Genomic DNA, 24,903 nt, shown 5'->3' on the forward strand with positions numbered 1-24,903 from the left:
TCAGTTCCAGTTTCGAGGGGAAACTGGGCCTACCTGCTAGATGAGCTGGCTTGCTTTCAGGTGGGTGCAGTTGGCCTGTTAGAACATGAAAAGCTCAGTGAAGACGCCCACTCAGGACAGTAGCCGGTGGGGCTGGGGGGCTATCCTTGAGGACTGTGCTGAACCACTGATCAATGGCTGATCCACTGGTGTTGGGTCCCCCACTCTAGAGTCTAAGGGGGAAGGACCCATTATTCTATAATTACAGAAATCACGTTGCCTGCTGCTGTGGCCTCAGGGTCTGTGAGATGTCTTGTGTCCGTGAACTCAAGCGATCGGCTCCTCCGGTCACAGGAGGGGGTCACTCAGTGCGCCTTCTGCCCTCCCTCCCTCTTTCCCTGCCTCCCTCCTGCCTCCCCGGGATGATGCTACTCAGGAACAAGACAAAACATAAGCTTTAACTCTAGGTTCTGCTTCTAGGAAACCCAGACAGAACAGCTTTCTATTGTTGATAAACGTTGCACTCGTTTCCAATTTGGGGCATTTTGAAACCTGCTGCCACATATCTTCTTGTCCATGTCTTTCGGACATAAAACCACCCATTTTTGCTGACTACATCCCTGAGACTGGAACTGCTGGTCTTTTGGTCTGTGTCTGTTCAGTAGGCACTGCCGAGTAGTTTTCCAAAATCTGCTCCACTTCCTCATCTCACCCTACTTCCTAACAGATATATATGTGGCTACATCCAATAAAGTACCCTTTGCCTTACAGTTTTCTTGCTTTCTGATGTGTAAGAAGTCAGCAGGCTGTTGGGGTGGAATTCTCCAAATTGGAAATACTTAAAGGAGACTGGTGATAGGGACTTTGTAGACAAGTCCCTTCTCTGGAAGAGGTAGAATTAAACAAACTTGAGGCTCCTCTCAACTCTAAGATCTTACAATTTAGTTGATGATCCCGGAAGCAACTTCTGTTAAGAATAATTCTGTGTCTGCAAACTGTCTGCAAGTGGTGCGGCAAGAAAGTATCTATATACCTACAGATACACATCTCTATATATCTGGGTGTGTGTGTGTATACACACATAAGAGGGAATTAGAAAGAAAGAGGAAGCAGATGTGGCGAAATGTCAAATGGTCACAGTGTTATTCTCCCACACTTTCTCCAGGTCTGAAATTTTAAACATACAATTTTTGAAAGAGAGTGAAAAAATAAGAAATCCTGAATAAAACACTTGGCAGAAATATGTTTTAAACGTTATTATATTCCACCCCATGGATATGCTATCCACACCTTTGGGCTGGCATATAATCCTATCCTATGTTTATTAAATACTGTGTCTTAGGAACTGAATGTCTGTGTGCCTTTAAAATTCTTAGGCTGAGGAGTTCCCGTCGTGGTGCAATGGTTAACAAATCCAACTAGGAACCATGAGGTTGCGGGTTTGATCCCTGCCCTTGCTCAGTGGGTTAAGGATCTGGCGTTGCCGTGAGCTGTGGTGTAGGTTGAAGACGCGGCCCGGATCCCGAGTTGCTGTGGCTGTGGTGTAGGCCAGTGGCTCAGCTCCAATTAGACCCCTAGCCTGGGAACCTCCACATGCCGCCAGAGCAGCCCTAGAAAAGGCAAAAAGACAATTAAGTAAATAAATAAATAAATAAATAAATAAATAAATAAAATTAAATTCTTAGACTGAAGACCTAACCCTCAATGTGACTCGCATTTGTGGACAGGACCTTTATGGAGATAAAGGTAATGAGGTCATGAGTGTGGGGTCCTCCTCCAAGAGGATTAGTGTCCTAGTAGAAAGAGACCCCAGAGAGCTGGCTCTTGCTCTCTCTCTAAGCCCATGCACTGAGGTGAGGTCATGTAAGGACACAGTGAACAGATGGCTGTTTGCAACCCAAGGGAGAAGCCCTCGCCAGATACCAACGGGCACCTTGGCCCTGAACTTCTCAGTGCCCAGAACTGTGAAATAAATTTCTGTTGTTTAAGTCACCAGCCTGCAATATTTTGTTATGGTGGCCTGAGGCAGACTAAGATACTGCGTAAGTTCTATTTTAATTCACATCCTGTTCGTTTCCAATGAACTGCACATCCATGAGGTGGACTAAGTTGTAATCAAAGCCAAATGATAAGACATGACCCATCTTCCTGAAGGAATTGTTTTACCCAATTGGGATAACAGATTATTTACATATGAAAGGATCCACATTCATGTTTAGATGTGACAAGTAAAAATGCCAGAGATAGAAGGCCAACCAGACGAAATAAATTTTGTGCTCACTATGGGATGACTCTGCCTGTGTATCTAGGTCCTCTGGAGATGGGTCCTCGTTTATATTGAAAAGTTTGCAAAACATTCTTTTTTGACAGTTTAAGGCAGGTGCTAACTTTGCTTTTCATCTGCAAGTAGTTGATTTTGTATCTAGGGGTTTTTAAAAACCACAACTACAACTTATTATACCCAAGAACAATTAGCAGTAATTCCTTTATGGCACCCAGTATCCAGGCAATATTCAAATTTCGCCAGCAGTGTTTTATACGTTGTATGAATATAATTACATTTGTATGATTTAGCATTTGAATTTAACATATAGAACTGAAATTAGAATTTGTCTGAATCAGAATTTAAGTAAGATGCAAACACTGTTTAAGTGTCTTTTAATCTACAGGTTCCCAGGCTTTTTTCTTATAATTTATTTGCTACAAACTGGGTTGTTTGTCTGTAGAACTTCCCACAGTCTGGATATTGTGATTGTATTCCTGTGGCATCGTTTAATCTGTTCCTTGTCCCCTGCTTCTGTTTAAAACTTGACAGCTAGATCTAGAGAGAGGCCTGGCTTCTCTCCATGCCATTATACAAAGTTATTTCCATAGATACGGCATTTGGAGGCCCCAAAATACCTGCCTGCATGTCTAAGACTGCCTTTTAAAACCTTAAAAAGCATGATAATTATAATTGGCCTGTATATAAGTAAGGACTCCTTTACAAAGGAGTCTTTGTAATCTTATTGCTAAAAATGAAAGGCTCTTTTTTCCTTTTGTTTTTATTAAAGTATAGTTGATTTACAATGTTGTGCCAATTTCTGCTGTACGGCAAAGTGACCCAGTCATACATACATATACATTCTTTTCTCATACTGTCTTCCATCATGGTCTGTCCCAGGAGACTGGATATAGTTCCCTATGCTGTGCAGTAGGACCTCACTGTTTATCCACTCTAAATGTAACAGTTTGGGATGGTCAGGGGGTTTGAGGTTGGTAGAAAGGCTCTTTTTTATTTAGACGAATTTTTTAGGAGAGTGCTACTAATGAAAATGTAATCAGTTTAAGTCAAACAAAACTCAAATCTATAGGAGTAAGCTGTTTATTTTTATTTAAAAATAATATTCATAAATATGCAATTTTAGTTTGAAAATTATAAATGATGATTTAAATTGCTGAAGTAAAAAACGCACAAAGCTTACAAATAAAAGAATCATCCTGCAAGGACAACTGGCCATTGGGGGAAAACAAACTGACACCAAGATAAATCCCAGATGGAGTGCATAAGCATAAAAATAAAACATAATTCTAAAGGAAGATTTAAGAGAATATTTTTATAATCTTGGGTTGGGGTGGAGTGACAATTCGATATCAAAGCCAGATATCATAAGCCTGACATATCTTGCAACATAGAAATAAAAAACCTTCTCTATCTAAACCCCTCTAAAAACAAACTTAAAATCCCATATTACTACAAAGTTTTCAAAGAAATGACAAAGTGGAAAAAACATTTCCGATATTAATGGCAGATAAAGGATTCAAATTCTTAATAGAGCTTTCACCTTCCATAAGAAAAACTTCCCCATAGGAAAGTGGGCAAAGCTCATAAACAGCAATTTATAAAAAAAGAAAATACAAATGTCTAGATACATGAAAAGATGCTCAAACTGAATGCTCATCAGAGAACGCATGCAAATGATAACAACAGTAGGAAATAATTTAAGACTGAAATTGATAGTATCCAATGTATTCATATACAATTCATGAGAATATGATCTGGTAAACCCTTTAGAGGGAAATCCAGGCATCTGTGCCAAAATAAAGATGTGTTTATCTTTCTCCTAGGAATCTATTCTAAGGAAATCATGAGACAAACGCAAGCACATATATAAAAAATATTTGTGTTGCTTATAATTAGTGAAGGACTAGAAGATGCTAACGAAATGTTAAACTTCGGAGACTCAAACTACATATCTCCTTTGTCAAAAACCCTGAATATATATACAAATATAGAGAGAAAATTGTAGAAATACATAAAACATAAAATAGGGGAGGGATGGAAGGAGAGTAAGAGCTTACACAGTATTATCTCCATATGATGAGGTTATGAGTGATTTCACTTTGTTCCTTGTATCTTTCTGCACTGTCTGAAAATTTCTCCCTGCATTACAAATTACATGCAGAAAAAGTAAAGCCATTTTGAGAAAAAAACATGCTGAGATTTTTCTAGCTTCCTGTTCTGTTTCTGATCCCACCTGCCAAGGACATTTTGTGAAAAGCAATGCTCACCATGATTACTATAAATTACTAAAAAGATTTTACATTTTATCTATTAATTAGTTATTTTACCCTAAGTGATATTCTTTAATTACATCTTCAGTCTGAAAATCTCAGATGCATCTTTAGTCTGAAAATCTCAGATGATGATGATATATTTTTAAAATATTTTTTATTAATGAGTCACTTTGCTATTTTCTTTTTTCTTAATTTTTAAAATTATTATTATAGTTGATTTACAATGTTATGTCAATTTCCACTATATAGCAAAGACCCAGTTTATATATATATATATATATACACATACACATATATATAATTTTGCTATCTTAATTTTATATCTAATATGCCTATCTTGTAAAAATATACTATTGCTTCTTTAAAAATATACAGATATATAAAACTGTAATTCACGTAAGACACAGTTGCCTTAAATATTCCAAAATAAACCAAAAGAAAAATGCCTACATTTTCCTCCAATGTTGAATTTTAAGAAAGGAAAATAGTCTTCAGTGAGGCCTTTTATTGGTTGTACAGTAAAGAAACCAATTTGCCAGTTTTTTTTCCCACACATTTAAGAAGAACGGCAAAGAGAGAGCTGTACAGAGGACATCAGAGAAGTGACTGGGTTTAATGGCTCTACTGCTAGGAACTCACCAAAATGACGCCCAAGCTCCAGAGGTCGCAGGACTCATCGTAGCCATTGTGGTTCAAGAGCTCTGGGGCAGCATAATGAAGAGTGAAGCATGGCGTCTTCAGAGGCTGATTATCAGGTGGCTTTAAGCGTGCAAACCCGAAATCAATTACTTTAATTTCCAAATTGTCATTTTCATCAGTGAACAGCAAGTTCTGCAAGATACAAGCACTTGTATTAGTTCCTTCAACTGCCATTGAAATGTCAGGGGACTTGGTGATGCATTTATGCAACATTATCTGTCTATGTATGTACCTTGGATTCAGACACAGAGAAGTCTGACAGGGTGGGTCTGGGAGCTGGATGTCAGTATACTGCGGCTCTCTGCTTTATACTCTTCTGTATCATGTCAATTTTATAAGGGCACGTGCAAGCAGTCTCAATAGTTCCATGCCTCTCCTCTGTCTATACTTTTCCCTCGGCCTGTGTTTGTCTTCTGCTTCCTCCATACACCTCCCTTCCAACCTGGCTCTCAGGCACCTGCGCCTCATTCCACCGAACTGAAATTGGAAATTATTCTATTTTCTTCTAGCACTTATTTTTCTTTCCTGGCTCTTAGCAGCTCTGCATTATTAGTTCAATGCCTTCACCCATGTTAGACAATAATTCCATAAGGGCAGTGACTGTATACTCACCTTCTTCATGACTCTCTCATGTAGCAGGTGCTTTGGTAAATATTTGTCCACTGAATGAAGTCATACATAAACCAATTAAATAGTATCTATTAAAGCCTCTTAAAGAATACATGTCAGAGACCTACATTTTAGAAATACTTTCTCTAAACTTGAACTTTTTTGAGACTGATGGATATTATCCCTCCATTACTCAAAAAACATTGTTATTTTGAACTGTTCCCTACGCCTTCTCAATCACTGCTTTACTGACTACTTTTATATTTACCACTTGTTTCAAAAAATCTCACTGTACTGGTGTACCCATCACCACCTTTATTATTAGCCCATCCAGGTAGTACCCACAGTTAGTGAAGCTTAGAAATCTTCATGATCATTGCAATTGCTCCCCAGCTCTGGAACACCCCTTGCTTTTCAATATCATTTGAACTGAAATAAAATACATCGTAGATGGCTTCACTGATACAAAGAAGAAAAATCCTCTAAGTCTCCATTTCAAAGTTAAAAATGAAGTGGGAAGAAAGCAGCAAAAAAAAGGAACTGAAAAGTTGTATTAAATTTTCTGTGATACCGAAGGCTTCCTCCTGAATTTGTGATGGAATTTAAATGTGGGTACTATTCAATGTAAGGCTTCACCACAACTGAAGTCACAGCTGGGGCTCAAGGACAGTACTTGGGAGAAGTCTTAGAAAATGACTCCTGGGCTCTGTCGTGGCACCAAGCACTGGGCTGTGTACAGGACAGTGACTGACACACACCTGGCCCATCCTCACTGTGCCACAAGTCTTTGGAAATGACTCTGGTATCTTCTACATTAAGAATGGCCAAGGACTGCCTTGATTTTAGATCTTAAAATGGCCAAGATGCGGCAGACTCCTCCCCCCTCCCCACTCATCTCCCAGTTCTCAACGTGGAGATGGACGTCCATGGTCAGAAATGGCAGAGAGCAATCATTCAGGCCCCCTTAGCCTTGTCTCAAGTTCCGCTGGAAACTAACCTGATACAATACGGGGACCAGTTTGAAAAGTGCAAAGCAGACTACTAAGAATGTCAGCTAGCTTCTAAATTGATTTAATTATCACCTAGAAATTATCCTGCCTGTGCAGAATATGAATACCACATATAATCTACCAAATAATCAGATCTTAAAATTCTACATCAATGAGAAAGGGATTAAACTTTAAGTCTGAAAATAATATACTCTGCCACTGAAAAGTCAAAGTGAAAGCTATTGGATTACGAAATTACATATTACGAAAATGTTAGTTCAAAGGCACGTTTCCATGACTCCAAAATATATGTTGATTTGGGACTATACTAGTAGCAGAATGTCTTTTTAAACAGTGAGACATTTCAAATAATGACTACTTGAAAGGAAAACTTAATAAGAAATAAGAAAAATTAGGCTATGTATCTTTTTAATCAGTAAAACAGGAAGGCAAATTTAAATTCTGCTGGAGGACAGTTGCATCATTTGAGACTTCATGAGATGACAGATGGCCAGTTATCAAAGAATAAAACATGTGAAAATGAATTCTAGACAGTCATGAAACAGATCTTTTCAATTAAAAAAATTACATGCTTGTTCTTTGTCTATCAAAAAAAAAAAAACCCCATTTAAATGGTATGCTTTCACATTTAAAAATAGCTAATCTCCAATGTACAGAGCACCATATTTTGGGTGGGTGTAGCGTAGGAGGGTGAGAACTAGGAAGAAGGAAGCAGAGGGGCAGCTATTGTAGTTGCAGGTTCATAGAATACAAGTCACTTTTGATTAATTACAGGTAATGTGAATAACAGTATTAGAAAGTACACAGAAGTTTAAATACTTTAGGAATCATTCCATTATATCCAAATGCACACTTTCATTTTAGAAACATCCTCTTCCGACAAAAAAAAAAAAAAAAAAAGGAGTTCCCGTCGTGTCTCAGTGGTTAACAAATCCAACTAGGATCCATGATGTTGTGGGTTCGATCCCTGGCTTCACTCAGTGGGTTAAGGATCCGGCATTGCCGTGAGCTGTGGTGTAGGTCACAGATGTGGCTTGGATCCTTTGTTGCTGTGGCTCCAGCGTAGGCCGGCAGCTACAGCTCCAATTGGACCCCTAGCCTGGGAACCTCCATGTGCCACAGGCACGGCCCTAAAAAGACAAAAATAAAATAAAATAAAAACATCCTCTTCCTATAAATAGTCCAAGCTACTGAAATAAAAGGCAAAAATGGTGCTTTTTGAGAAATATTTTTTTGGGGTCTCACACAAAGAATAAGTACCAAATTATTTTAAATATACTTGAAAATGCATTATAGTCACATGGTAATTAAAATGGAGGTTCTATTTTGGAGAGTAAATATATATATAATTTTGCATTTGGTAGAGGATGATTCATTGTTATCCTTTCATAAATTATTGGGTTTTGTTTTTCATTTTCATTATTTTGATGATTTTCTAAAAGAGAGGAATTTTCATACTTTGGATACTAAAAAGGGATCATTCCTCAGTTAGAACCTTCTTAACCTTTGAAAGAAGAAATATGCAAAAAGCTGCTACTCTGCATTGCAACACAGTTCTATAAATATTATGTACATGAGCAAAGAAAAGCACATGCAAAGATGGCATAACTAATTAAACAAGGCAATGCTTTATTATTTAAATATCTAGAACAGCATTATATACATTCCTATTCATGAGCTAATCAATCTGATTACAAAAGTGAAAGCTAAGCTTTCAAAATATATCATTAAAAAAAAAAAGAACCCTCTAAAATGGTAAACATATAGGAGGGATGTTATTTTCTGCTATAAAAATTTCCACTGCTATTTTTAGTCCACAACTGTTGCACAAAGTATTTCTTCCATAAAAGGCTCTCACACTTACAAATATAACCTTGAGATGATCAGCTGGCAAAAAAAAAAAAAAAAAAAAGACAAATTTATTTTAGACTGAAATAGAAGAGAAAAAAAAATCCAAGAATCATGATATTTGCAAGTATCTATTTAGCAGAAAGCCCTTAAAATACAACAAAACAAACCCCAAAAAGCCCACACGTATCTGGGGATATTTAATAATGATGCTAGACTGCATGGCATGAGAGAGCATGTCATTTTCTTTTTTTTTTTTTTTTCTACCTCGGGTTTCAAATCTCTGTGCACCACACCGACATCATGCATGTGGCTGACAGCCGAAACGAGCTTCCGCATGATGTAGCTGGCTTCCGTCTCACTGAAGTGTTTCTTTCTCTTAATGCGTTCAAACAGCTCGCCCCCATTCAGAAGTTCCATCACTAGAAACGTGTGAAGCTAGAAAAGAAAGAACAAGACTGGAGGGCCTTGATGAAGAGGAGTAGAGGCTTAGCGCCGTGTAAAACATTTATTGACTGTGAACAATTACCGATAAATTTCACTAGTCCCTTGTTAAAATAATCAACAGCCATCCTTGTATGTTAGAGGAAAGAGCTGAAGGATAATGTGGTGTTTTTAGAATTCTATTTCAGTGATGGAAAATTTCAAGTACTGCAGGGAAATCTTTATATATCTTTTCCTTGACTAATTCTTTCATTTGAATTCCATTCCAACCCTCTCTATCAAGTTCACATAGCTTTCTTTTTAAAGCGTGACCTAGTACTGATAATAATGTGAAATTGGCTGCTTTAAATAATATAGACGATTACTGATGGAACATGGACAACTGCCCACAGGAGGCCTGACACACACATTTAATGGCAAATTTACCTTTTAAAAAGGGCATGGTTGGATGATGGTACTTTAAATCTTCTCTTAGGGCTCAACAGATTAGTTTCAGGGTTCCTGTTAATTCCCATGGCAAATACCCATAACTCACTATGGGCTTAAAAAAAAAAATAACTGCTTTTGATCCCAAAGGCATTATGTTAATTAAACAGTATTAAAAGTTATGTATTTATTACATTTCACATACATTTCTAGAAAGAAAATAACACAGGTCTATTGAAAAGCCAGGGAATTATATAACACAAATGGTTTAAAAATGATACCGAATCAGTCTTCAGCCTCAGGTGCTTTGCATTATAGCACTGACGTCACTCAACGAACAAAATGGGGTTCCCTTTGAATCGGCAATGCCCAGAAAAACTGCTTCATTCAAAAGACAATTATAAATAAAGACATTATTCCGCACATCATGGGCAAAATGTAGAAGGTGAATAACGCTTTTAATAAGAGAATTGCTCCCAGGCGACCAGAGCCCATGCTAATTTGAGGTTCGACATTGGACAAAAAAGGTCAAAGCTGAAGATCTGCTACAAGGATATTCTGGCAAGTTTTTTAAAAAATAGGAAGCAACTCCTATAGTGGATTAATGGATAGGTTTTATTAGTAAAAACAAAAATTTTTTTGGCCGAGCCTGTGGCATGCAGAAGGTCCTAGGCTAGGGATCGAAGCCACGCCAGAGCAGTGATAATGCTGGATCCTTTCACCACTAGGCCACCAGGGAACTCGCAGAGGTAGGTAGGAGAGTCAAATCTGGATCTGAAATGCCAGTTCTGCTACTTACTTATGACCTTGGAAATGTTACTTTTCCTCTATGGTCTTGAGTATCCTTACCAATAAAATACAGGTACTAGTGAAAAAACATATATAAGGTAGCTTGAAAAATGGCCTCCAAAGATGTCATATCCTAATCCCCAGACCTATGGATGTTACCTTATATGGCAAAGGACTTTTCAGATGTTAAGGATTTTGAGATGGAAGGACTATCTTAAATTATCCATCAGAATCAACAGTATGAGATGAGACTATGGAAACAAAAGAATGGAATGAAACATGGAAGGGTCACAAGCCAAGAATATGGGCAGCTCCAGAAGCTAAAAAAAGACAAGTAAATAAACTGTCCCTGAGAAACCTCCAGAAGGAACTATCCCTGCCCACACCTTGACTTTACATCAATGTGGCTGATTTTGAACTTCTGATCTCCAGACTGTAAGGAGTAACTTCGCCTTGTTTTACATTTGTGGTCCCAAGTCTTGGCTGGGAAGGGGCTGGAGCACAGCTGCAAAACGGCAGAGGATTGTGTCGCAGGCCATCCTCTGAGCCCTGGATTGGTGTGTGAATCATTTCCAACAGGAGACTGTCCAGGCTCCTCCTAAGCACCCCAGCGGACGGGGGGCTCACTCCCTCCACTGAAGTTGAGTAGCCCATGAGGTAGAGGCAGTCCTTGTTTCAAAGATGTTTCTTTTCTGACTATAAGCACCAAAGAGCAAGTAGATGATGTCATTTTGGGGTGCGTGGTCACTGATGTGAAAACCAGGTTGTGTGTCTGCCTCCCTAAGGCAGCAGAACAAAAGTAATCAAAAGCTTGTTTTGAGGTTGGACTGTGTGGGTTCAGATCCCAGAAGGACCGCTTACTAACTGAGAGCCCCTGCTATTTAATTTCTGTGAGTGTTGGTTTTCTCACCTCCGGGAGTTACTCTAAGGACTGAATAAGATAACGGCTATAGAGTGAGTGCTCCACTACCTGGACCACACAAGGCACATGATGATAAATGGCGGCAGTTATGATTACGTCCTGCTGCTGCCTGGTTTCTCCGAGATGGATCATTCTTGGCCACAGTGCCCTGGGAAAGGTCGGTGTGGCAGAGACCGGGGCTCTCCTAGGACATAGATGTCACAGCAGCACGCTGGAGAGAGAGCCCAGAACCAGAGACCAACTTTTCCTTCTAGATTTTCATTGACTTCCTATGGGACCTTGGTTGGACAAGTCTTATGACCCTTTCTCTCTGGTAAGAAAACACTCACGACCCTTCTGAACATGTGTCTTCTTTGGTCAAGTTAGGGCCAACCACATCCAGGATGGGTCTTAGCTCTTGTGCCCAGTACGCTGGCTTGTGTAAGATTGTGCCACCCCACCCAGTCCCTGGAGGAAAGATGACTGCAGCAGAGTAACTTCTGTGAGGAAAGGAGACGTGGACCTGACACAGCATTCCTCCTGCATCCAGAGTTCCATGCTTCCGTGGGGGGGGGTGTCCTGTTGGAAAGCGGGACGAGGACTAGAAGGGGGGTGGCATGACCTGGACTGTGGTCCAAGCAGAGTCTGCCAGCTGGAATAAGAAGGTGGAAAGGGAGTATCTTTGCCCTTCTGCTTCCTCTTAGCTCTTGAACTTGCACTAACGAGGCTGCAGGCTCTCTAGGTTCTCCCAAAGTGAAAGGACTAAGTAGAAGGCTGACAATGACGAGTGCTGAGAGGTGCGCAGTGATGAAGCTACGTGGGGGGGTGGCAGCTGAACCGGCAATAAGCAAGCACAGTGAGCTGTGGCAGTGCCACTGGGCGTCCGCCCTCCTGCCCTCCTTCTGGGTCCCACACGACCACCACGGGTGCGAAAAGCAGAAGTGAAAGCATGCACTGATTTGGGGGTGGACGCCAGTGTGTGGAGAGTGGTTTTTCACCCTCTTGAGTGGTCGGGTCATGCCCCACGTCCCTGACTCTGATCCAGCGGCACCCACAAAATTGGTGAAAAGTAGAACCTTGTATATGAATTAGTATGCACAGAAAAAAAGCACGTGAAATACCTGGTCATGAAAAACTTCATGTAATTTCACGATATTGGGGTGTCCTTCACAGAGTTTCAGAGCTGTTATTTCTTTCTGAGTATTGGCTTCCATCCTGCAAAAGGCAACAGTCAGTCTCCACATCCTTCTTCACTAAGTTTTGGCAAGTGTTGCCCCCGTCCCAAATATTTGTTAAATATTTATTTGTTTTTACTTACAACACATTCAATGTAAGTGTTGATGTATCAGAATGAGGTTTCTATGAAAAGAGTGAGTCATAGACCCACCAGAACAAGTCATGTATGATTCTTGAGAAAATGATCATTTCGGAGTCAGAAAAGAGCTCATCATATGAAGAGGTGGCTGTCCTATCTGCCTGACAATTTGGTAATAAGCATACAGAATCATGCAGGTAATAATCAGTTACCAAAACAACTAGCTGGCTCTCAAAGCTACCCAGAGATGGCTGAATAATGTCAGAAAAAATACAAACATTTGTTTCCATTCAACTAACTGGAATGGCCAGTGGCTGAACTCATTGAGCAAGTCTGATTCAATATCACCGCCACCAGAAAGTCTTCTCATCATAATCTCAGAAGCATATCATACTGTGCCTTACGCCTAAGATGGACTGCTTTCTCGGAGTTAGAAGTATAACGGATCGACTGTTGAGCCGAATGGCTAAAACTGTGCTTAAAAACCTCACAAGAGACCATTACTTTCCTTTTAAGGACAAATCTTAATTTATAGAAACCACGGACTAGGAGACGGCCCGAAATGGTCCTACCTTCTGCTGATTATTTTGACTGCATAGGCTTGGTTGCTTTTTTTGTGTGTGCACTTTCGACAAATTGAAAAACTTCCTTCTCCCAACGGTTTGTCCTTCAGATCTAGGTCATAGTGCTGGTAGAACGGAGAGTCCTGATGAGGAACCAACATCTTTAATGTAAGAAAATATCAGTGATACCCAGGGGTAGGTAAAACGGTGGAGGACATTATTAATGTTCGGAAGTCTGAGCGGAATATATTTATGATCTTTCAAGATTCATCACTAGCTCATTTCCATCATCTATATCACTTATTTAAAATATATAACTTTCTACTGTTATAAAAAAAGGAGCTCATTCAAATGGATGTCGATAATTCTCCAGGGCAAATATTGCTATTTCCATGTATTCATTTTTTTAAATTACGTTTTAGTCGAATGGAAAGTCTATTAAATTTACTGGACTCGAGAAAGTCAATTAGTGTTGGTATTTAAGCCGTAAATGTCATTTAATTAACCACATCGCTATACCTTCATCATCGCACTCCTAGCAACATTTGTCCCTCCAGGACGTTCGCCTCCCACATGAAACTGAAGTGGGTCTATGACGGCTGCATTACGTTTGAACAGAATAGAAGGAGCCACAAAAGAATAGCCCTAAAAAAAAAAAAAGGTAAAAAATAAAGATTTGCAATTCTCTAGTTTAGCACAGACAAGACTGTAATGATTTTCTTCTTAGATGAAGAAAGAATGAAAAACGCTCAAATATTTGTTAAGATGAATCTAGTTTTATTCAATTTGTAATCCAAAATGCAAGGTTATCTCCAATCAATAGAATAATGCTTTTCAGAAGGAGATAATGCCATCTTCTGGTAGAAGGAAACCAATTCAAAATTAAAGGCTGAAAAATATTTCCTCCCTATCCCACCCCCAAGATCTGACTCACAGCTATAATTCCTTCGCATTGCTGATAAAAGTTTGCTAACAAACACAACTAATCTCCCAAAAAAGGTATAGTTAAAGAACTAAAAATTGGTCCAAAATGCTACTATTTTTCAAACTAGAAAAATAGCAAATTTCACTCTAGTTAGTTTCTAATTCAGCAATTATTTGACTCATTATATTGCCTTAGGTCAATTAAATTTAAAACTGAGTTGTAAAAAGGAGTAAAATCAAATAGCAGGATGATGTGCTGAGCCAAAAGTGGTACAGATCCTCCTTGACTTACGATGGGGTTATGTCCTGATAAGTCCACAATAAATTGAAAACACAGTAAGGAGAAAATGCAGTTAATACACTAACTCTACAGAACATCATAGCCTCGCCCACCCTAAACATCCTCAGCCCACTCACACTGGCCCACAGTAGGGCAAAATCATCAAACACGAAGCCTATTTTAAAATAAAATGTTGAATATCTCATGTTGTTTATTTATTTTTTTGTTATTTATTTATATTTTTGCTTTTCAGAGCTGCACGCACAGCATATGGAAGTTCCCAGGCTAGAGGTTGAATCGGAGCTACAGCTGTCAGCCGAAACGACAGCCACAGCAATGCAGGGTCCAAACTGCATCTGTGACCTACATCACAGCTCACAGCAACACTGGATCCTTAACCCACTGAGTGAGGCCAGGGCTCGAACCCGTGTCCTCAAGGATACGAGTCGGGTTCATTACTGCTGAGCCACAATGGGAACTCCTCATATCCTCTGTTAACTACTGCACTGAAAGCGAAAAACAATGGTTGCATGAGACCAGAATGGTCATAAGTGTATCAGTTGTTTACCCTCATGATGGTGTGGCTGACTGGGAACCAGGGCTCAGTGCCGCCGCCCAGCATCGCCAGAGAAAGCTATCACCATCCCGGCAAAGAGCAAAATTCAAAGTACGGTTGCATATCATTTTCGCACCACTGTAAAGTCAAAATATCCTAAGTCGAACCGTGGTAAGTTGGTTATCATCAATATAATGACAGCTGACTAATGTTCAAGCTGGAACAGTCACCAACTCAAGGAACATTTCTTTCAGCATCTGCTATGTGCCCAGCCAAGTACCAGCCGCCAGTATCATCAATGTCCAGAGACAGTGTGTGGACGGGCAGATTAAACCATACTGCGGGGATGCTGATAGGGGTCAAAGAAATGAAGCAGCAATACCATTGAAAGAGTCAAAATATTTATCTTATGTCTGAGAAATGATCCTTTCCTAAACAGAAAATCCTTTCCAAATCTTTTTTAGGCCTGGGAAATAGTTTAGATTATTTACTGAAGATAAAGAATCAGATAACACTGTTTATCAATTAAGGAATATTTTATGTAAACAGAAGAAGAGTAAAGTAGTATTGTGTTTTCTATAAAAGCCCTTGAACGGAAATAAAATTTCAGAGATAAATTCAACACATATTTACATCAAAAATAAACACATACATAATGTCTGCTACCTAACAAACCATAAGCTTCAGTTAACAATTTGCAATATCTCTGTACTTAATTTTGAAAAGATTAGAGGATCCTGCTTTTTAAGATGCCAAAAAGCTTTCACATGGGAAAATTATTCTTTTCTTTCAAAGAACGTGTGTGCACCCTTGGAGATTTACCTGAAACAGCCTCTCAGAGTTCTGGGGCAGCGCCGCTGGAGAGTAGGTGGGGTCCATTTCTGTGAACTCTTCTGCAAAATTACTCACATCTAATTCATCTCGGATGACTGGCTTAAAGGGTGCAGGGACTTTTTTGGCAGCTAAATCATCCCAATTTATTTTCTAAAACAGAGAAAGAAAATTGGTACAAGGTAGAAATCAACACAGTGGAAATACACTTTTGAAAAGTAAAAAAGATAGGTAATGATTTTAATTGATCAGTAGGGAGAGAGGCACCTATTTCAAACTGAAGATTAAAAAATATATTTTTTTACAGGCAGGATCACATCTTTTTTAAAAAAGATTTTTATTAAAGTATAGTTCCTTTACAATTTTCTTTCAATTTCTGCTGTATAGCAAAGTGATGCAGTCATACTATCTTCCATCATGTTCTAACCCAAGATACTGGACATAGTTCCCTGTGCTGTGCAGTAGAACCCACTGAATAGATAAGCAGTGGGTTCTACTGCACAGCACAGGGAACTATGTCCAGAAGAGCACATCTTTTGACTGAAGCTTATAGCTCCAGCCAGCTTTGCATCTGAAAGCAGAGACTGCTCTCCATCATTGCAGAGCCGCATCCTGGCCTCTAGGGGGCACCAGAACACCCTAGTTTACCCTTAGGGATAACAAAAATTATTTTGTCAGGAGTCCCCTGAGAAAGGTGTTTAGCCAAATGAAAACCGAACTAAACCAAACCTAAACTAAACTATAATAAAGGGTTTTAAAATGAATATGACTATTAACTCTAAAGGAATATTCCTATTTTCTAGAGGCAGTGTTAGCTAGTTTTCCTCCTGGTCATCTGGACAAATGAGAAAATAAACAAACTCACTCAAATTCATGCACTAGCTTATGTCTATAAGTCTAAATGCTACTGTGATAGCATGAACTGATGTAATAATAACCATTCAACTATACAGACACACACACACACACACACACATTATTCAAATTCGACCTTCGCTGTCTTCTTTGTGCTCCTTTTGCCATTGAACCTCAGATAATACTTACTGATTGAATCCCATAGATATCTTATCAATATATTTCTCTTATAACCTAAGATGTTCTCCTTGATAGTAAGAGACATCCTTACTTTATGCACCGTTAAGAAAGAAAAAGCACCACCAATTAGAACAGTAAGATGCTGTTCACTGCAAGCTGCAGACTGATTTCAGAGGCGGTAGAATGTGAAACTTGCACTTCTTGGTTGATGACATTTTACGACTAACATAAAAATGTTTTTATCATGCCCTCTTGTGGAGGCAATGGAGATAAAAATCATTAAATTATAGATCTTCCAAGTTTTCAGCTGGAATGACCTTTGGAGATCATTCAGTTCATCTTCTTTATTCGATCCAGATGGAAATGGAAGCCCAGAAATCAGACCTAACCTTTTCACTTAAATAGTAGCTAGTGGAAGGGCCAGTCTCTTGACTTTCTAGTTACTGTTCTTTCCTCTATGTGGCTGTAATATTCCCTTACAAGCATATGATTTGTGCTTGGCTATTGTATATACACTAAGAGGAACTTCTAGAGTAAAGGGGTAATTTAAAGAAATATGCTGTTAGTGGGAGAACATTTAGTATGTAGAAAACTGAATGCTATTACAATCCTCTCTACCTTCACTCCATTTTGGTCTTTACAAGTAGAATTCGGATCTTTCCTGAAGTGTCCCCGTCATTTACAAAGTCGAGGCAATTAAATAACCTAAAATGACTATTCCCAGCTATAGAAAAGAGACATTTCTCTAGTATGAAAGCTATATTGCAATATTCACAAATGCAGGGAACCATGAGAAAAAGATCCTAGGAAAATACCACTGGGGATATTTTGCTTGAATACTTTCTTGAATTTTATCTTATTGCTAATTTTTGAGCCAAACTTCTGAACACGGTATCTGAAATCATTTGTTCAAATGTTAATCTTTCCAAGTCACCTTAATCTATGAAATGCACATACTGAGAAATTCCTTTTCTTTTTTTAAAAAAACTTTTATGCACAAACCTGCAGCATATGGAAGTTCCCAATTCAGGATTGAATCTGAGCTGCAGCAACGCCAGAGCCTTTAAACCACTGCCCCTGGGCTGGGGATCACATCCGTGCCCCGCAGAGACCTGAGCCATTGTGGTCAGATTCTTAACCCACTGCCCCATGGTGGGAGCGCCAAGTTAATTTTATTCTGAACGTATTTCTCAGTATGTTACTGAACTTCTGTAGGATGTACAGCAGTACTTTTAAAAATGGTTATACAAAGAGATTGAAGTGTATGTGTCCTTTTTTGAGCATATAAGTACCGAGGGATAATTCTTACTCTCAATCACTGTTAGTTTTTCTATTTTAAAACAACAACAAATAACAACAACTCTGCAGCAGAGTTTTTCTTTGTTTTGGTATGATATTTCCATCCATGTTGGTGATAATAATATAAAAGCTCAGTTTGCAGAATGAAAATAAAACTTGGATGGTCCTTTTAGACCATAAGTATTTAGACTGTGCTTGTCGATATGATGAAATTATTTAAAAGTCATAAGCTTGTAGTTTTGGAAATCACGTGTAAAGTATCCCAGGTTGACCATTTAGACTGAAATAACTATCCAACTCAGTCTACTTAACTTTTTTCCTTGTGATCTAAAATTTGATGGTTTCTTTTTACTAAACTGAGCAAACTAGGTTGAGCAGATGTGTTGGTTAGTGCCCTGCAGAATGGCCTCATTAGGCTTCTACAGAGTAAGAAAAGCACTATCTCAAGTACAGAGAAAATAAATGAATAATTCTCTCTATATTATAGATATGTAACTGAGAAATAGGCTAGTTTCGAATTTTCTAAGATTTATCCTGGGAAAAGAAGAGGAGAAATCATGATTTAAAAGGTCTATCAGTGGCAGTAGTAACTCATGAACTGAGAAGTAAAAATATAAAAAAGTAAAAGTCTCCTCCATTTATAATGGTTCAATCTCAAGATCACAGATGGAAAACAACACTTAGAAGCTCTAACCAACTAATATGCAGAAAATCAAATGTTATTATGATCCTCCCCACTCACTTCATTTAGGGAGAAAAAGACCACTTAGGTTCCTACAAGCAGGATTCTGATCTGTCTTCAAGGGTACCTGTCATTTAAAAAAGGGACAACGTGCGTGAAAATAGCAAGAAAATGACTCTAAAAGGCTCGTGTTCATTCATTTCACCAAGGATGCCAGGTACCCTGAAAACAGCAGGACATAGAAAACCACCTGTTCAACATGTTTCACCTGGAAAAAGAGATGTTCTTTGATTTCATCCGCATCACGTGGACCACATCCCAGTCTTTTCTTGGGATCTTTCATCAAGAGATGCTGAATTAGGTCTTTGGCGACAGCACTCATCTCTTGAGGATACGGAGGCTCGCTTTTTAATATTCTCCTGTAGGCAGATAAAAGCTTGCTGTTAAAACAATCCAAAGATGAAGTTACAGCGATGGCGTTCTTTGCAGAAATGATTACAGCGCAACACCCTTGGAAATCGAAATATATGTGAAACACAGATATATTTCTCAAAATACTTAAATTGAGATACCATGAAATGAAATTTCTGCAACTTAAGCAGCAACAAAAAGTGTTGGATTATTTTCCAGTATGAGTCAATCCTAAAGGGAAACTACCATCCCAAATACTTCATTAGGGGATAAAGAAAGCTTCGGGTTGGATTAGACCCATCTAGGGACCAGGCTCTATGATCCAAGAGTTCACAGTGGAGACAACTTTAATAAATTCAGAGAAGAGAATTCAGCACTCAGATTTGCAAGGGCAAAAGACACTCCAACTGGAGAGAGAACCACTTCACTTCTCTTGCCCTGTGTGCCAGTGAACATAAGGCACCAGCGGGAATGCAGAGGAAAAGGAAGATCCAGACAGGGAGTCAGAACCTCTTGGACACGGCTCAGCTCTTGACATCTGAAAATGAGCACCGGAGCTGGGGGCTCTTCATGGGATGAAAGCACCTGCTTCATTATCTGCTACCATAAAACAGACCCTTGAAGGCAAGTGGTACTCAAAGATGCAGCAGCCTCTACTATTTATGGCGGAAAGTAAAACGTTAAGATAATCAGATCTCTTGATGAAACATTTTAGATTATTCTAAGGTCACAGAAGAAAGTGATCCAATCCAAATGGTACCTTTGCCCCTCTTAAAAGCCAGAGCAATGGTTTAATGAGAAAGAAAGAATGGAAGACGCTGATGGAACTTAAGAAGCTTACCACAATATACATGGATACAGTTCTTAATGATTTGGGTTTGCAAAAAGATCTCTGTTGTGTATTAAAATATTAACACCTGTTATGGAACAAACATGGATGGTACATTTATAAGAGACAGTACAGTGTGATAATTAAGAACAGCGAGTTCGGAGCCTATTTGGGTCAGGTTCCAACATTGGCTCTGCCACTGACTGGCTGTGTGACCTTGAAATAGTTGATTAATGTCTTTGTAGCACAGTTTCCTCAACTTTTTTCTCAACAGGAGTACCTTCCTGAAATCAGTATTATGCCGCTAAAATGAGCAAAGCCCATGTATGGTGCTTGGCACGGCACCTAGAACATGGCAAATGCTTGCTAAATGTGAGCTCCTCCCTGCCGTAATTCCTCATCTAAGGCAACCACACAGAAAACAGACTGAGGCAAGGAGCACTGAGCATCAGGGAAGTGATGGGAGACGGGGAACTTTAATTAAACATTACAGCAGTGTTGTTCATTTCAAAGCTAACTGTACTTCTGGCATTCCATCCTGGGAACCTAAGCAAATGCTGAAAGAAAAAGAAAAAAAAATCAAGCAAGAAAAAAAAAATCAGAGTCCTCTTTCCCTTCTGATTCCTTTTGTTCTCCCACAGCTCCCTGCCCTTCAGGGATGCAGCATTAGAATTCTCTCCCAATACAAGATACAGGCGCCCCCTTTCTAAAGGAGAAGCCAGCATACCCCATTCCTTTTTTCCATCTTTATGGTCATTTTTGCAGGCCAGACTTTCTTGTGTAAAAGGACCTAGATTCACTGTGGATGAACCAGATGTAGGAAGAAACACCTTGGCTGACTTCTTCTAAGGGTACTGACTCTGTACTGTTCCTTCTCTCTCTTTTTTTTTTAAGATTTTTATTTTTTCTATTATAGTTGATTTACAGTGTTCTGTCCATTTCTGCTGCACTGCAAAGTGACCCAGTCATGCATATACATTCTTTTTCTTACATTATCCTCCATCATGTTCCATTACAAGTGACGAGATATATAGTTTTCTGTGCTATACAGCAGGATCTCATTGCTTATCCACTCCATGCAATAGTTTGTATCTATTAACCCCAGACTCCCAGTCCATTCCACTCCTTCCCCTTGGCAACCACAAGTCTGCTCTCCATGTGCATGAGTTTGTTTCTTTTCTGTGGAAAGGTTCATTTGTGCCATATATTAGATTCCAGATGTAAGTGATATCATATGGCATTTGTCTTTCTCTTTCCGACTTACTTTAGGTATTATGAAAGTCTTCAGTTCCATTCATGTTGCTGCAAATGGCACTATTTTGTTCTTTTTTATGGCTGAGTAGTACTCCACTGCATATATGTACCACATCTTCTTAATCCATTCATTTGCCAACGGACATTTAGATTGTTTCCATGTCTTGGCTATTGTGAATAGTGCTACAGTGAACATAGGGGTGCATGTATCTTTTTTAATGCAACTTTTGTCTGGATATATGCACAGAGTGGTATTGCTGGGTCATATGGTAGTTCTATATTTGGTTTTCTGTGGTACCTTCATACTGTTTTCCATAGTGGTTGTACCAATTTACATTCCCACCAACAGTGAAGGAGGGTATCCTTTCTCCACATTTGTTATTTGTTGACTTGTTAACAATGGCAATTCTGACTGGCGTGAGGCGGTACCTTATTGCAATTTTGATTGTACTGTTACTTCTTAAACCTGAGTCACCCGAGTTCACTTGAAGCCTGCTCTGTACCAGGCGCTGGGGAAAGAAATGGTCAGTCTTGTTGGCCCTGCTGAGTTCATGGAGAAGGAGGACCACCAAAGACAAGGATGGCCCCCCTGAGATGCTGAGGCTGGAGGAGACCCCATGCACATCTCGGGGTTTCAGGGTTGCAACACAAACAACAGCATCAGTCTGCAACCGAGGTGTGTGAGGGTCCATAGGCAGGGAACAGGAGGTTTAGATTCGGGCGAGGCAGGGATCAGATCAGGAAGGAACTTGAGTAGAAAACTGCAGGATTCCTGCTGAAAACAGTGCTGATGAGGGAACACGGAGAACAGAGGGCAGTGGCCCTGCCCTTTCCTGAGGGAGGAGAATATGTCCAGGACCCGTGGAAGGAGATCCACACAGAGGATGCTGAGCAGTCATCCCAAGTGCAGCAGCAAAAGCAGGAGCCTCACCAGAGACACCTGGAGGGACCACTGCTGGGCGCCCTGTGATCTCATAGGCAGAGTGGCACAGGGCTTCCTTAGGGATGTGGAGATGCTCTGAAGCCCAGAAAAAGGACCAGAAATGGGGAGTGGGGTTATAAGGAAAAAGGGCCTTATAACCAGCTCAACCCTTTGCTCCATGGGAAGACAATCTCAGATTTACCTTCTTCTTACACTGCTTCCTTGAGACGTGCCGGGTCAAGATGGATGTGCAGCATCAGTTACTGGCTATTGTGAAGTTACCCCTGAGACCTGAACGGCACCTGGCCTGAGAGGTGTGAGCAGGAATGCAGACCCTGGGAGCTATCTCATCCAGGACTATTTAAAACACGTTCCCCAGCTGCTGTGTGTTCCTTCGTATCCCTAAGGGTGTCCTCGTGGGGGCTTGGAAGCTGGGCTCACGGGAATTACGAGGCAGAGTTCCTGCACTGAGCCCCGTGCTGGGTGGTCCATGCAAACCTCTCAGTGTCAGTGGCGGAGCAGGTCCTTTCTGGGCTGGGAAGCCAGGCCTAGGTAGTTGGAAGGACCCCTGATGAAGATGTGTTTGATGCTGTCAGGCCAATGGACTGTTTCCTGACCTGTGTCCTTCTAGAAAGCAAAGTAAAACTGGTTTCAGATTTCAGCCTATTATGCCCTGTAGGTATGAACATCAGCCAGAGTGCCAGTCCCCTGTGGCTGTGCAGAGTGGGCACTGAGACACGCGGATGCAAGTGGAGGGCTCCTGCGTGGTGCCCACTTGAAACAACACAGGGGCATCTTGCAACAAGGGCTGGGAGACATTTCTCGGGTGTCGCTGTCACTCTACCTCTCCCAACATGCTTGATTTCTGAATTGGTAATAACCCAGAGCTATTTTTTCTTGCTTCCAAATGAGTCTTAGAGCCCTCTGTAAAATCAGGACAGGCTCTGAATTAGCACATCATGTTAAACACTCCCTGAGTGTTCTATCATTTAATCCATACAAAAATCCTATCAAAAGGTTATTATTATCCCTGTTTTACAGATGAAGGTTCCTTTCAAAAAAGCAAGAAATATACATATGAATTAACAGTTCAACCCGATGAACGTGGATAATATGAATATTATTTGCAAGAATAAGTGATAACACAGCTAAGAAAATTTTGAAAAAGAAAATAACTGGGGAGAATCTGCCTAACTACATATTAAAATGTATCATAAAACAAAATTGTAAAAGTGGTAGTAAAATAAATTAACAGCGATATCAAATGAATAGAAGAGACAACTTGAAAAACACCCAGGCATATATAAAAACATACTGTTTTTAAAAAGTGAGCAGCCAGGAGTTCCCATTGTGGCGCAGGGGAAATGAACCTGACCAGCATCCATGAGGATGTGGTTCGATCCCTGGCCTTGCTCAGTGGGTTAAGGATCTGGCATTACCATGAGCTGTGGTGTAGGTCACAGACGCAACTCGGATCCAGAGTTTGCTGTGGCTGTGGTGTAGGCCGGCAGCTGCAGCTCCGATGTGACCCCTAGCCTCGGAACCTCCATATGCTGCAGGTGTGGCCCCCCCAAAAAAGTGAGCAGCCAACATAGGAAAGGTCGCAAAATTTGACAAATGTGTTGGGGAAACCAGCTATTTGGGAAACAAAGAACTAAGTTAAGACCTCGCCTTCATATGTTAACTCTGAATCAACTTCCAGTGGATTGAAGAATTACAGGTAGAAAGTAAAGTGAAATAAAAATTAAAATCTGTAATCATATATACATGAATATAATTTTTTCTTAGTCATGAATGTAAGCTTCTGAAAACCCTTATGGTAAAAGAAATTCACTACTGATTAAGAATTCATGGAGTACAGGGTGAGGACATCAAGATTAAAATGAACCCTGTGAAGGGAGAGGGATGCTGGCTGGATACTGAAGCCAGGATGACAGAGTGTTCATGGTAGCATCATGGCAGTGAGTGTGCGGTTGTCCACTGTGACAAATATTTGAAAATTTTTGTAATAAAATGTGGTGGAAACAGTGAACCAGTGAAACTAGGCAGATGTGTTTGATACGTCCACTGAAACATAACAAGGAACTGTCCCAATAAAGTTACCCATGACCTTTAGTGCAGTGGTATTATGCTCACCCCACCCCACCACTAAGGTCTTTGCTCGCATCACCTACATCCTATAAAAATAGCTCTTTCCCCCACACTTTTTTTTTTTTTTGGCTGTGCTCACGGCATGTGGAAGTTCCCAGGCCAGGGATCGAATCTGAGCCACAGCAGTGACCATGCTGGATCCTTAACCAGCTGAGCCACCAGGGAACTCCCCCCAAATTCTTTAACTCTCTGTTTTACTTTTCTTCACGGAATGTACAGACTAGTATATATTTATTTGCCTATTATTTATCTCTCCCAACTAAAACGTTATTAGCTCAATGGGAGTCTGGATTCTCTTTTTTTTAAAAAGCGGTTTTGTTCACAGCTTTCTTCCCCAGGGCCTAGAACGCTGCTTAATATATACCAAGTCCTCAACAAACATTTACTGAAGAAATACACATCTAATTGTTTTCCATTTACTACACCAGGATCTTTCTTCCTCATTCGCAATAGAAGCCTGCAGATAACGTTCTGCACTTTTTTTTTTCTTTTTTTTGCAGAGGGCAAAAGAAAGGTTGATTATTTCTGTTTATTCTCCATTTAAAAGTTCACAGTCTTTCTCATTTTGTTGTTGATTCTCACTTCCTGG

General features: G+C 39.9%; 1 protein-coding gene and 1 long non-coding RNA gene across 3 annotated transcripts in view; one reads left to right on the plus strand and one right to left on the minus strand.

Annotated features, from left to right (window-relative positions):
- LOC125135442 (uncharacterized) overlaps positions 1–24,903 on the plus strand; it is an 82,710-nt gene that overhangs the window by 46,388 nt on the left and 11,419 nt on the right. The window lies entirely within an intron of this gene.
- Positions 1–24,903, minus strand: part of RPS6KA5 (ribosomal protein S6 kinase A5) — a 187,952-nt gene that overhangs the window by 11,195 nt on the left and 151,854 nt on the right. Inside the window, exons 8-14 of one of the 2 annotated variants that reach the window (XM_047795605.1) lie at positions 19,016–19,166; positions 15,723–15,884; positions 13,660–13,785; positions 13,150–13,283; positions 12,384–12,477; positions 8,970–9,140; positions 5,176–5,367 (exon numbers count right to left, since the gene is read on the minus strand). In XM_047795605.1, coding sequence (XP_047651561.1) covers positions 5,176–5,367; positions 8,970–9,140; positions 12,384–12,477; positions 13,150–13,283; positions 13,660–13,785; positions 15,723–15,884; positions 19,016–19,166 — 1,030 coding nt within the window. Of the gene's footprint in view, positions 1–5,175; positions 5,368–8,969; positions 9,141–12,383; positions 12,478–13,149; positions 13,302–13,659; positions 13,786–15,722; positions 15,885–19,015; positions 19,167–24,903 lie in introns of both variants that reach the window. The other variant, XM_047795603.1, reaches the window with a different exon arrangement.

The sequence above is a fragment of the Phacochoerus africanus genome, chromosome 9, assembly GCF_016906955.1.
Source record: "Phacochoerus africanus isolate WHEZ1 chromosome 9, ROS_Pafr_v1, whole genome shotgun sequence".
In the NCBI taxonomy this organism is placed as follows: Eukaryota; Metazoa; Chordata; class Mammalia; order Artiodactyla; family Suidae; genus Phacochoerus; species Phacochoerus africanus.